The sequence below is a fragment of the Leptopilina heterotoma genome, unplaced genomic scaffold (assembly GCF_015476425.1).
Source record: "Leptopilina heterotoma isolate Lh14 unplaced genomic scaffold, ASM1547642v1 Lhet_34, whole genome shotgun sequence".
NCBI lineage: Eukaryota > Metazoa > Arthropoda > Insecta > Hymenoptera > Figitidae > Leptopilina > Leptopilina heterotoma.
In genome coordinates, this window is record NW_025111027.1 from 374,459 (window position 1) to 387,119 (window position 12,661).

Sequence of the window (12,661 nt, forward strand, 5' to 3'; positions counted from 1 at the left end):
GCACTTACGAGAAAGCAGTTTACTTTTAACAACTTATTATAAGACATAGTTCTTGGAACAGGAATAAATGCAAAATTTATAAATTTATAATGGTCAATTTCTAAGATAACGGACGACCTACGTTTCACTTTATATTTAATTATTGTAGATAATATCCAAATTTATGTTACATACGCGAAACATAGTCACTGTCAATGATCGGATGGCATCGGCTCATTTACGGAGATTGACGAAGTTGGCAACCAATAGAAATGCAGGCGCCATATGACTGCACTCGCTAGTCACACTTGCTCACCAAAAATTACTACAGTGGATAGTAGGTTTTAGTGGAAAATGTTTTCATTTGTCAGATTTTGTCTAATTAAATTAGAGAAAACTATAATCAATTTTCGCTACATTTACAACTCTTACACAAAATATTAAAACTTGCTATTTCAATGTAGCAAATTTATCTATTTCTTTTGTAAATTTATCTAATTCTGTAGTATATTATGCTAAAAGTCCCCTTATTTCCGGTCATTGCAACCATTTTTAGTAATTTTTATAAATGTGGGTCTCTCCGTGTAGCTAAAACCGTTTAGATTTTTTGTTTCAGACCATCCATGACAAAAAATTTTCATCAACAGCACACGGTGGTCTTCAAGCACTTTTAGGTTTACCTAAAATGAGTCAAAATTGTGCTAACGCAGTTTTATCTGGAATCGTCCCAAGATTCCAAATTTTCATTTCCGAAAATCGTAGCTGATTCTTTTTTCGAAAAAAACATATATAGAGTAATGTCACCTTGAGTGGGCCGCCTACGCTTTTTTTCTAAAAAATTCTTTATGAAAGCAAATTAATCGGAGGTTTCTATTTCAAGCTTTAGTTTAAATCCCTAAATAAGTGTTTATGCCATAATAGCTTTGATTTTTTTTTATTGGAAAAAACAATTGACTTTTAAAAAAAGCTAATTTTTAAGGAATGAAAAAAGTGTAACCTTGAGTGGACCACTCCTAAAAAATTGTAAAAGTTATTCTAAATTCTTTAATGTATTTAATATTTCTGATATATTGAAACAAAATTTATGCTTATGCAGCTTCAGACCATGTATGTGTCGCAATGTTTACAAGTGAAACCATTTTTAATAATTTTGTCACATATCACATCAATATCACAAAAAAATTAATAAAGAACATAAATCATAGTTTCAAACTAATTTATTGTCAATTTATATCTAAAAAATGTTAAACTGAAATTAAAAATGGAAAAAACAGGCAGTCCACTCATGGTGACAAACAACTTTTTATGGCAGACACCAAAATTTTTTTTTTAGTCAAAATTATCACTTAATTAAACTAAGACAATCAATTTCAATGTCCAAAGTAGTAGGAAAAAAATAAGTTACCTTTTAAAACTTAAATTTTACACTACTTTTACACTTCCAAATCACTTTACTCATTGAAAGAGCGACTTCTTTTTTGGTTTGTGTTCTCAAAAATGCGTTACATCAAACGGTAACGTATATGATTATTGCGGAACTTAATTTCTTACGGTTTCTAGGTGCGGTGCTGCTATTCGCACTATTTATTTCACGTTTCCGCTGTCAGATAACTTAAAAGCTCAGGCGGTCCACTCAAGGTGACATTATCCCTATGGGAAATTCCACGTGAGATTTTAGTCGACAGTGGGATTTTTTTACAATTAACTTTTTAAAACTGTCTACAGCGTAGACCCTTTAATTTAAAACAAAGAACACAAATAGATTAAAATTTATACGCTGCAGACAGTTCTAAAAAGTTAATTGTAAAAATATCCCATGTGATGCTTGCAAGTGATTTTTGAAAATGTTTTAAAACTCATTTAACACATCAGGCCCATTTCAGGACTTTTGCAAACTCTCCTCTATATTATAAGGTATAAATAAATTTTAAAAAAATTTTTTAAATCCGGTCCAAAGTTAAAAACAATTAATTTGTTTATAAAAAAATTTTTGTTTACATTTCTTAAAACTCGAAAGAAAACTAAAACTTTCATTCTTTGACAACTTTTTCCTAAACTCAATATTTTCGGAATTATAAGCTACTGAATATAGGTCTACAATTACAAGTCAAAAATTTCGAAAATTCATAACTCGAAAATTTGTACAATTAAACAAAAATAAAAAAATACGTATCTGTTTTTTTCGATACAGAATAGAAAAAAAATATTTTTTGGCCGATTTTAAGATGTGGACTTAAATATCACGTGGAATTTCCCATATATATGTTTTTTTTCGAAAAAAGAATCAGCTACGATTTTCGGAAATGAAAATTTGGAATCTTGGGACGATTACAGATAAAACTGCGTTAGCACAATTTTGACTCATTTTAGGTAAACCTAAAAGTGCTTGAAGACCACCGTGAGCACACACCCACTTTCTTTTTATTAATATTTTTCATTAATTATTTTTAAATAAAAAAAATATATTAAAAAAAGTTGAAACAGTTTTTTCTTGTACTTCGAGAATGTATTTATTTATGTCAATATTTATAATTTAAACCTGAAAAAAATTTACACAAATAGCCTTTTCTTAGCGCGTCTAAAGTGGGTAGACCCCTTAAATTTTATACTAAATTCCGCATCCAATGAGCCCCATATAAAGTATTTATGAATAACTTTTACTAATTTGTTTAAATAATTTTTAGTCATTTAATTGTAAATATCTCAGATACAGAAAAAACGTCATTTTCTTTATTTTGCTTGTTGAAAGTATACATCTAAAGCTTTATTTTAAGACTAGATAAATAAAAGGGGTTCTTTCTTTAAAAAAAGTCAAATATATTTTTTATTTTCAAAAAAGGGTTAAATTTTGAATTTTTGAAAAAATTTATACACCTTTCGAATTTCTGTAATTATATTAGCATATGTTAGTAAATTTTAGTTTTTTAAGAGGACTGCTGTGCGCTGTCTAAACTTTAAAAGTATAATATTTGTTTTTATTATTTGATTTGACATGATTCCAATTGATTGATATTTACTTATCTACCTTTTAATTATTTGGCCAAGTGTTAACTCAGACATCTAAATTGATAATTTTTTCTTTTTAAGATTGAAAAGTTAAAAAATTTTCTGTTAAAAGGTGAGAGACGTCGCTTGGGCACCAGCAGTGGGGCCATCAAGAGCTGCCCTTGCTTCTTGTTCACAAGATCGTCGCGTTGTCGTTTGGACTTCAACTGACTATATTAGTTGGACACCTAATGTGCTTAATGTGTTCGATGACGTTATTTGGAATGTCAGCTGGTCTCTAACTGGAGGAATTTTGGCAATCAGTGGGGGAGATAACAAAGTTTCACTATGGAGGGAAAACTCCGAAGGACAATGGGCTTGTATTTCTGAATTAAATAAAGGCCAAGGCATTTTAAATAATTCAGATCAGCGCGTTCTTTAAACAATTAGACAATTAAGTTTATTCTGTAAAATTGGATAAACAACCAAGAATTCTAAGAATATTGTATACTAATTTTGCATTTTTTGAAAAAGTTTACAGTTAACTATATCATGACTTTTTTTTAATTACAGTTTTTCTGAAAGCAAATTAGAAGGGGTAATAAAAATGGCGATAAATTATTAGAAAAATGTTTTTGAATGTAAGCCAAGTTTATGTGTAAAAAAATTGTAACAATTATCTTATTAATACAAATTTATTTGAAAAATTACAATAAAGTTTGTTTTATAAATCAAAGAAAAAAGTTTTAATTTATAATGGAATTAAAGCCATAACTATGAAAAAATGATTTCTGTTGTAACTTATCAATCTTGGGTATAGAGTGAAGCTGTGAAAACAATATCTCGTTTGATAGCACTTGATGCTTCGTCCATTTTTTCTTTCAAAATCGGATTTCCTATAATGATAGCAGCATTCTTTACGTCGCGAAGAGTCTCATTTAATTGTTGAATACATCTGACGATAATACCCTCTTGAACATCAGTTAAATTCATAATATTAGCAAATGACTCTGCTCTAGCCCATTGGTATACAACTTTTACAAGACCGAAATTTAAAGGTGGAGCCGGTGTTAAGTTATACTTCATTTCCTTTGTTTTTAAGATTTCATATTCGTCTGACACTATTTTTTGCAACTGTAGGAATAAAAATAAAATTATAATGGACAATAAGTATGAATTAAGTAATAGAGGTAGTCTTACGTCTTTTAGCCTCTTGTTGAGGCTCATGTTAGGTTCTTCTGTTCGTTGTTGGAAAACTAAAGCTGAAAGTAAAGCTGCTATTTCAGCTGGACTCCAATCAGTAAGGATATTTTTAAACACCAGTTCGGTTAAAAATAATTCACATATTCCCATTTCAAGCGCAACTCTTCCTTTTAATGTGACTGAAAAATATGTGTATATGGGTCATTCTCACAATCGAGACACATGACACGTACATTAGATTTTTAAAAATAAATAATAATAATTTTTCAAAATCTTTACGTCCTAATAATAGCATTCATCATGATTTAATCGGATCCTATGAAAAATAAATCGAAAATTTGAAATATTTAAAGATACACGTGTTTATATAGCATAAAAACTCCCCTCCGTTACCGTTCATGAAGTAAGTTTCATTTATAGAAAAGGTATTATATTAATTCTGTAATACAAAAAAATCTTTTGCCTGGTAATATCTACTTATTATTTTATTTCTAATTCAATCATGAAAAATAAAGTAAAATATTTGTTAGTTATTTTTACCTAGAATTAAATTAGTTTTGTGCAGAAATAAAACTCCCCTCCGTTACCGCTCACAAATATAATTATAAAATATAAACAAAAACGATAAAATAGAAATAAATACATCAAAACTCTTTGTAGTGTCAGTATAGTTATGGTTATTGCATAAAATGATGAAACAAAATGAAAACAATTAGTTTTAAAAGAATCTTTAGTTTGTCAGTGTTCATCGACACAATAAAAACTCCCCTCCGTTACCGCAGTAAATTTAGTTTTTAGGATGTAAATAATAATAATTTTTAATAATCTTTAAAACATTGTTTTATTTAAAAACAAAGAAAACAAATGCTGTCATTAATTTATTTATAATATTTATTTTTTTTATATTAGAATCATAACATTTTGAAGCTGTATAATGGAAGAAAACTCCCCTCCGTTACCCATGGTATATTTCCATTACACAGCACGTAAATTACAGACTTTATTAATCATCGGATTCGCCTGAAAATCGTTACTCGGGGGTTTTTAGAGTTGCTGATTACGAATATGATAATAATTTTTGAAAATTCAAAATGGCGGATCCAACATGGCGGACAATTTTTTAAAACATTTATCGGATTTGCTTGAAACTCGTTACTCGGGGGTTTTCGGGGTTGCTGATTACGAATCTCATGTCAGTTTTTGAAAATTCAAAATGGCGGATCCAATATGGCCGACATTTTTTTTCAAAACTGCTCAGATTTGCATAAAATTTGTTACTTGGTGGTTTTCGGGGTCGCTGATTACGAATCTGTTATTAGTTTTTAAAAATTCAAAATGGCGGATCCAACATGGCGGACACTTTTTGAAAAATTCATCGGATTTGCTTGAAACTTGTTATTAGGGGGTTTTCGGGGTCGCTGATTACGAATTTTGGGTCAGTTTTAAAAAATTTTAAATGGCGGATCCAATATGGCGGATAATTTGAAGATTGATGCTATTCGATAGAAATTCGTTCCTCAGGGGTTTTTGGGGTCGCTGAATTCGAATTTGATGTTTGTTTTTGAAAATTGCAAATGGCTGATCTAGTATGAATAATTAATTAGATTGGCTTAAAACTTGTCGCTCTGGGGATTTCGGGATTTTGAATTTTCAAAAACTGACATCGGATTCGTAATCAGCAACCCCGAAAACTCCCGAATAACGAGTTTCAAGCATACCCGATGAATTTTTGAAAAAAGTGTCCACCATATTGGATCCGCCATTTTCAATTTTCAAAAACTATCTTGAAATTCATAATCAGCGACCCCGAAAACCCCCGAGTAACGAGTTTCAAGCAAATCCGTTAAATTTTTGAAGAAAGTGTCTGCCATATTGGATCCAGCATTTTGGATTTTGAGAAACTGACATCGGATTCGTAATCGGCGACCCCTAAAACCCCTGAGTAACGAGTTTTAATTAATTTTCATCAATTTTGAAACCCATTTAGCTGCGAGAAATTTTCAACAAAAATTCTGATTAAAAAACATTAATTTTTAATAATAATGTTGATAAAGATTGTAACCACGTATTTTATAGGCTTATTAGGATCCCCCTTTTGCCAAAGGACTAATAATAAAAGTGAATTTTCAACTTTTTTTAAAATGAAATTTCAATTCTGAATTTGTTCATTTCTAGAGATTGACCCGTATATTATTGTTTTGCTTATGGAATATAATTTTCAAATTGTTTTACGTATCTTTGGTGAAATTCAAACTTTATGTATGCTAATTCTTTCATTTTTTATTGTAGAATTAATTATTCAAAATTAATGGTGATTTTTTTTTAAATTCCGCTAAGAATACGGTGGTAATTCAACATGAAATAATTCCTGAAAATTTTTTAAAAATAATTTCCGAACGAATTCTGTACAAAATTCGTTTGAATTCCAAACGAATTTTTCTATAATTTTTGGTAAAAATTCCGCAAGGAATCCGGTGGTAATTCCGCACGTAATAATTGCAGAAAACGCGATTTTGAGGATTTTCAACATTTTTTTCTATTTAACCTGACGTGTTAAAGACTTTCATAAGGTCTTAAATTAAAGCTTGTAATGTGCACAACAAGACCTATATCCATAAAATAACAAAAAAATGGGGTTGAAGACACCAAAAATATGTGTTTTTGAATTGCTTTAATAGACTTCTTGCAATTGCTTGGATTCGCTTGAAAATGGTTACTGGGGTCGCTGATGTTTTCAAAAATTCAAATACCGGATTCTTTGCGGGAGAGGAGCAGGTACTTAGAGTCAGTGAAACAGCTCACATGCGAGAAAAAATCACTAGCATGCACTCTGGCGGCGCTTGTCGGAAGTGGTGCAACGTTGGTTACCAATCGTTGTTCCAATAATGTTAGGATATGCATGCGCGCAAAAAAAAAGTTCCGACAAGTGCCGCCAGAGTGAACGCTGTCAAAAAAACTATCGGTATTTTTTAAAAATAAAAATTAATTAATAATAATTAAGGGGTTACGCCACCCTGAACGCATGAAAATCGGATGGTTTTTTAGGAATTTTTTTGATAAAACTGTTTCAGGTAGGACTTCTTTACATTTATTGATGCTTTAGTACATATATTGAGCTTTATAAATATTTAAAAAAAATTGTTTTTAATTAAAAATGGCGGAGATATAACTATTGGCGTGGATCAATTTTTCCGGAGCACTCCTTGATGGTGTACATGATTGGCAGTTCAATTTTTGTCAGAAACAAGTAAAACAATATTTTTCTTAAAAAGTGATAAATTTTGAACAAAGTGACGAAGCCATTTAAAAAAAAAAAATTTTTTACGCAAATGGAAGCACTTCAAAAATTGACATTTTTTTTGGCTAAAATTACCGTATAAAAAATTGGATAAAAAATTTTCAAATTATTCAATCAAAAAAATCCCACGTCACTCTGTGGAAAATCTATTTAGGAAGATGTATATTAATTTTCAAGTCAATCGATTGAATAGTTTTGGAGTTATCGTGTACACCGTCTCGAAAATTGTGGTTTCGAGAAAAACGCAAAAGAAGAAAAAAATGAACTTTAGTGTATTATAACTTGAAAATTTTTCAATTTACTATTTAATCAGCAATTCCTGGGCCATAATTTTTTTTATTTAAGAATGGAAGGGATACAATGAAAAGGACACTTCCTAAATCATGAAAGGGCCCCCTAGACCATTCGAAAATAGAAAGTCGCTGCTTCCAGCAGCTCTCGGCGCGTCCCCACCGCGCTGACTTCTAATGACCATAACTTTTGTAATTAGTGAGACATTGTCTTCGGCGACATCTCAAAATATTCGTTAGAATATAAACTTTGAAATTAAGCAAAAAAAAAAAAAAATAAATTTTTTTGAAAAATTTCAGGGTGGCGTAACCCCTTAAAACAATTATTCTCAGAAAACCTTGGTTTTTTATTGGATGCCAATAAGAAATCAAGCTTTTTAAAATCTATTTTGTTTCCTTGGCAACTAATATTGGCCCGATGCTTATGGATACCGATCATTAGCAGTAGCGTGATCATTCCAAGCTAAAACCAATTGTGGTTCATTGTAGATTGCCATAATCATTGTTCCAATAATGGCACGGTGTTCGCCAAGCATAACCCATTATTGAACAAATCGTTTACTTCCCATTGGGTAGTGATCGAATATTATTTAAAAAAAATTTCTACAATTATTTCACTGGATTTCGAGCGGAATTTTTACAAAAAATTTATTAAAAATTCGTTAGCAATTCGCCCGAATTTTGTACATAATTTGTTCGGAAAAAAGGCCGGAAATAAATTTTTAAAAATTTTCTGTGACGGTGCGATCCCATTACAGCAGAATACGTCGACCGAAAATAGAAAATAAACTCGTATCAAACTAGAATAATAATTAAAAATAACTGTTTCAAGTTGACTAAAGAAATAAATTGTAAATGTATAGAGCAAAAGTCAATTTTCGATGAGTATCATATTTTTGTCTCCTGTAAAGCGTTAGTAGATCTCCAGAACCTTTAACTTTTCAATGAGAAAAAATTTGTTAATTTCTTTTTAGCACAGTATTGAAACTCTGTCTACATAAACTTTAAGAAATAAGCTTTTAAAATATGCAAGTGGACAGATAAAATGATTCGTCATCAAAAAGTTATAAACTATTTAAAATTGCGAATTATTTTTAACGTGCAACAAAAAAATATTTAACAGGTGTGTGTTTTTTAGAATCGAAAACAGTTGAAAGTATAATTAACTAAGGGGTTATAATTTATAATAATAATTATATTATTATATAATATATTACTTTTATATTTATTATATTATTACTACTCATTAACATTACTTTTCTTTTATTTTTTGTTTGAATTACTAAAAAATTTAAATGATTTTTATTTTACAATTAGATTTTAATTAAACTGAATTGTAAAAGTATGGAATTATAATGTATAAAGTTTACCTTGCAATTTCCAGATAGGGGAGAGTTGTCAGAGTTGGGCAGGGTTTAGGGTTGAGTATTGTACCATTTTGTCATATAGGCTCAGTAAAAACTTTTTTGTGGTGTCAAAAGAAGAGAACTAAATGTAGAAGAAATATGCCAAAGACAAAATAAATTTACAGAAATTGTTCATTAAGACGATATGTGAAAATGTGTAAAGTATTTTGGTGTTTGTGTCACGCGTTTGTGTTCTGTGCGATATGACGCGTGAGTCAGAGTTGAGCCATGAGGGAAATTTTGCAATTACAAAGCGTTCTTGCAACAGAAATTAATTTTTTCACTTAAAGAGGTGTTAAAAACTTCATATCTATTGGAAAGAGAAAAAGAAATTGTTGATAACCTTTTTCATTTTTTCAATTTTGGATTTTGTTCATGAGGAATAAATTATCTAAAGTTATATGAAAATGCATAATATGGGATTTTATTTTAATTTCATGGTTCCTTTCCTCATTCCCAAGTGTCATTCTATCATTTGAAGGTCATTTTTAATCATTTACCTGAATATTTCATTGATTTTCTACAGTGGCCCAACTCTGGCACCAAATTTTTTTACAATGTTCAGCAAAAACATTGCATTTGAGTTGATCTTTCCAACAATATGCGCGAAATCGCGAAATTCGTTCTACAGGGGAAGTTATTAAGAAAAGTCAAAACTATGCCCAACTCTAACAACACTCCCCTACATTTTATTTAAATTTAACACTTATAAACTTTCCAGTTTCTATTTATTTTTTTCTATTTTTCTTTTTTTATATCTTACTTTTTCAGAATTACGGTCGTTTTCAAATTTTGTACGCACGTGTTTTCTGTTTTTTAAATTACAACAGCTTTTTGAAGATACGAGGCACATCAATTTACTATGTCTCAAAATAATTTTCATAATTTGAACTTTTATTTCCCGTAAGTCATTTTGATGTGCCATTTGTCTATTGTCTTATTAATGAAAAATGATAAATATGTGGGTAAATATGTATAAATATGGATAAATATGTCAGAAAAATTGCAATTTGCATGGGGTCTTCGGATTATTCTGTAATTTGGTGAAGTTGTTATATTTGATAACAAAAATAAGTGTACCAAAGCATTTTTAAAAATTTTCAAAATTGTAAAAGTTACGCCATTTTGAATTTTTTATAAGATTTTTTTTAAATGTGAATATTTCTGAAACAATTTAAAAAGAAAACGATGGTGACTTTAATAGTTTTCGAGATATTGCAATTTTTGTGGAAGCGCGACCACGTTTCAGTGCCAGCGCAGTATCTTTTACCCGGGACGCCTCACAGTATGATTTTTTACACTTTACTCTTCAAAATTGTCTATAGCCTACAAATTTTATTGGATTTTGATGTTCTTGGTCTTAAATGAAAGGGGATAAAATTTCTAAGAGATCCGTTTAAACCGATTTTTAAATTTCTAATTGTTTATTTATTTTTTTGTTACTCAAAGTTAGCAATTTACAATATTTTTGTAAAAAATACCTACTGTTTATTTTATTTTTTATTTTCCCATTGCACAAGATCGAAATCAATTTAAATTAGTGACCACCTGACAAATAATAATGCATAATACAGTTTATTTAAATTGTTAAAAAAACAATTTAAATTAACAAACAAACTTTGGTCTTCTTTTTTAAAAAAATTGTTTTTTTTAGACAAATTTATGTTTATTTAAGTAATTTATGTCTATTTTGTAAAAAAATGATTTTAAAGTTAACAATTATCATTGTTATTAATAATTATATAACCAATAATCTATTTTCTTTTTCATTTATAAACATTTTCGTAATTTTTTAAACTTTAAATATTTATATCATATGTACATTCTTTCAAAAACTTAAAAAATGTATTAGCTTAAACAATTACATTTGTTATAAAGAAATTATTAACTTTATAAACAAATAAATGGCTTATTTTTGCAAAAAAATATAACCTTTTTAAACGAGTTTAACATTTTAAAGCTCTACTTAAATATCGATAACTTGAGTATTGTTAATATCAATGATAATTATTAACTTTAAAATAATTTTTTACAACGTAGACATGAATTACTTAAATAAAATAAATTTGTCTAAAAAAAATAGTTTTTTTTAAAAAAAGACCAATGTTTTCTATTTGTTAATTAAAATTGTTTTAAAACCAATTTGTAAATTTTTAAAGTTTTTGAAAGAATGTACATAATATGTAAACATTTTAAGTGTAAAAAACTGCTGGAAATGTTTATAAATGCAAAAAAATAGATTATTGGTTATATAATTATTAATAACAATGATAATTGTTAACTTTAAAATCATTTTTTTACAAAATAGACATACATTACTAAAATAAACATAAATTTGTCTAAAAAAAACAATTTAAAAAAAGACAAAAGTTATCTATTTGTTAATTTAAATTGTTTTTTTTTAACAATTTAAATAAACTGTATTATGCATTATTATTTGTCAGGTTTAACCTATCCGAAAGTGTGGTTAGGGACAAGCAGATTTTGTAAAAAATCGGACACTCAAATTAGAATAATTATTGATCTATTTAATATATTAATGTAAAACCTTTTGGAACTGATTCATCTTATCAAGCTTTAATATTTCCAACAAAAATAAAGTAAACAGTTATTGAAATTATCGAAATATATGCGAGGGACATACAAGTTAAAGGTTCTAGAGATATGCCCATACACTGAAAAAAATTCTTAGTAAATTTGACTACTTTTTAACTACTTTTCTTAGTTAAATAAGAACCAATGAAAGTTTTGCAGTAAAATTAACTGCTTATCTATAGTTAACGTTACTAAGATTTTTTATTTATTTGTTGATACACCTGCCTTCAGCCTACATAATTTGACTATACAAGTGTCTCTTTACAAAATTTTCTCTCTTACAATCGTTTCTTATATATTACACTTAATACTAAGTTTTACCGCCTACAGAGCGACTTGAAAATTAGGAGTACTCGCATTTGCCTGGACAACCCGTCTAAATGGGTTATCTCGCCAGTAGAGAGGGAAACTGTAGAAAACCTCTCCTGAGTACAACCGGTTTATCGACAGTCGAGTTCTAATGGTGTGTACCGGACAATAATCGATGGTGCACATCATTATACCTCGACGTCAATCCTCCCGCTCAGATTGTCTCACGTGCCGGAAAAATATTAAGCCAAATGGGCGCGAACCAAGGGTACTTATACCCATGGTCTTTTAAAAGTTACTAAGATAACTCAGTAGTAAAGACAACTACTTAAAATAGTAAAATAAAATTATTTATTATAAATATAATTGAGTTCCATTTTTTTATATTTTCCCCTGTTTACTTTTGTTTATATATACCTTACATATTTAATTTCTATATACCTAACAGAGAAAAATCTCTAAACGCCGGGAATTGAATGCTCGACCCTAACATTCGTAAACCGATAACCTAACCACCTAACCACGCTCGCCCGCTACGATGACTTGCTTAATACTTGAGGACATTCCTGCCACAGTTCAACTGATAACTTTAGTTA

At 29.1% G+C, this 12,661-nt stretch overlaps 2 protein-coding genes across 11 annotated transcripts in view; one reads left to right on the forward strand and one right to left on the reverse strand.

Annotated features, from left to right (window-relative positions):
- LOC122505077 (protein SEC13 homolog) overlaps nt 1–3,677 on the forward strand; it is an 84,288-nt gene extending 80,611 nt beyond the window's left edge. For all 10 annotated transcript variants that reach the window (XM_043616508.1, XM_043616505.1, XM_043616506.1 and 7 more), the window contains exon 4: nt 3,098–3,677. In XM_043616508.1, coding sequence (XP_043472443.1) covers nt 3,098–3,406 — 309 coding nt within the window. In that variant the 3' untranslated portion in view covers nt 3,407–3,677. The remainder of the gene's footprint in view (nt 1–3,097) is intronic.
- LOC122505074 (helicase SKI2W) overlaps nt 3,646–12,661 on the reverse strand; it is a 243,877-nt gene continuing 234,861 nt past the window's right edge. Inside the window, exons 10-11 of the mRNA XM_043616495.1 lie at nt 4,165–4,346; nt 3,646–4,098 (exon numbers count right to left, since the gene is read on the reverse strand). Of these exons, the coding sequence (XP_043472430.1) occupies nt 3,769–4,098; nt 4,165–4,346 (512 nt within the window). The 3' untranslated portion in view covers nt 3,646–3,768. The remainder of the gene's footprint in view (nt 4,099–4,164; nt 4,347–12,661) is intronic.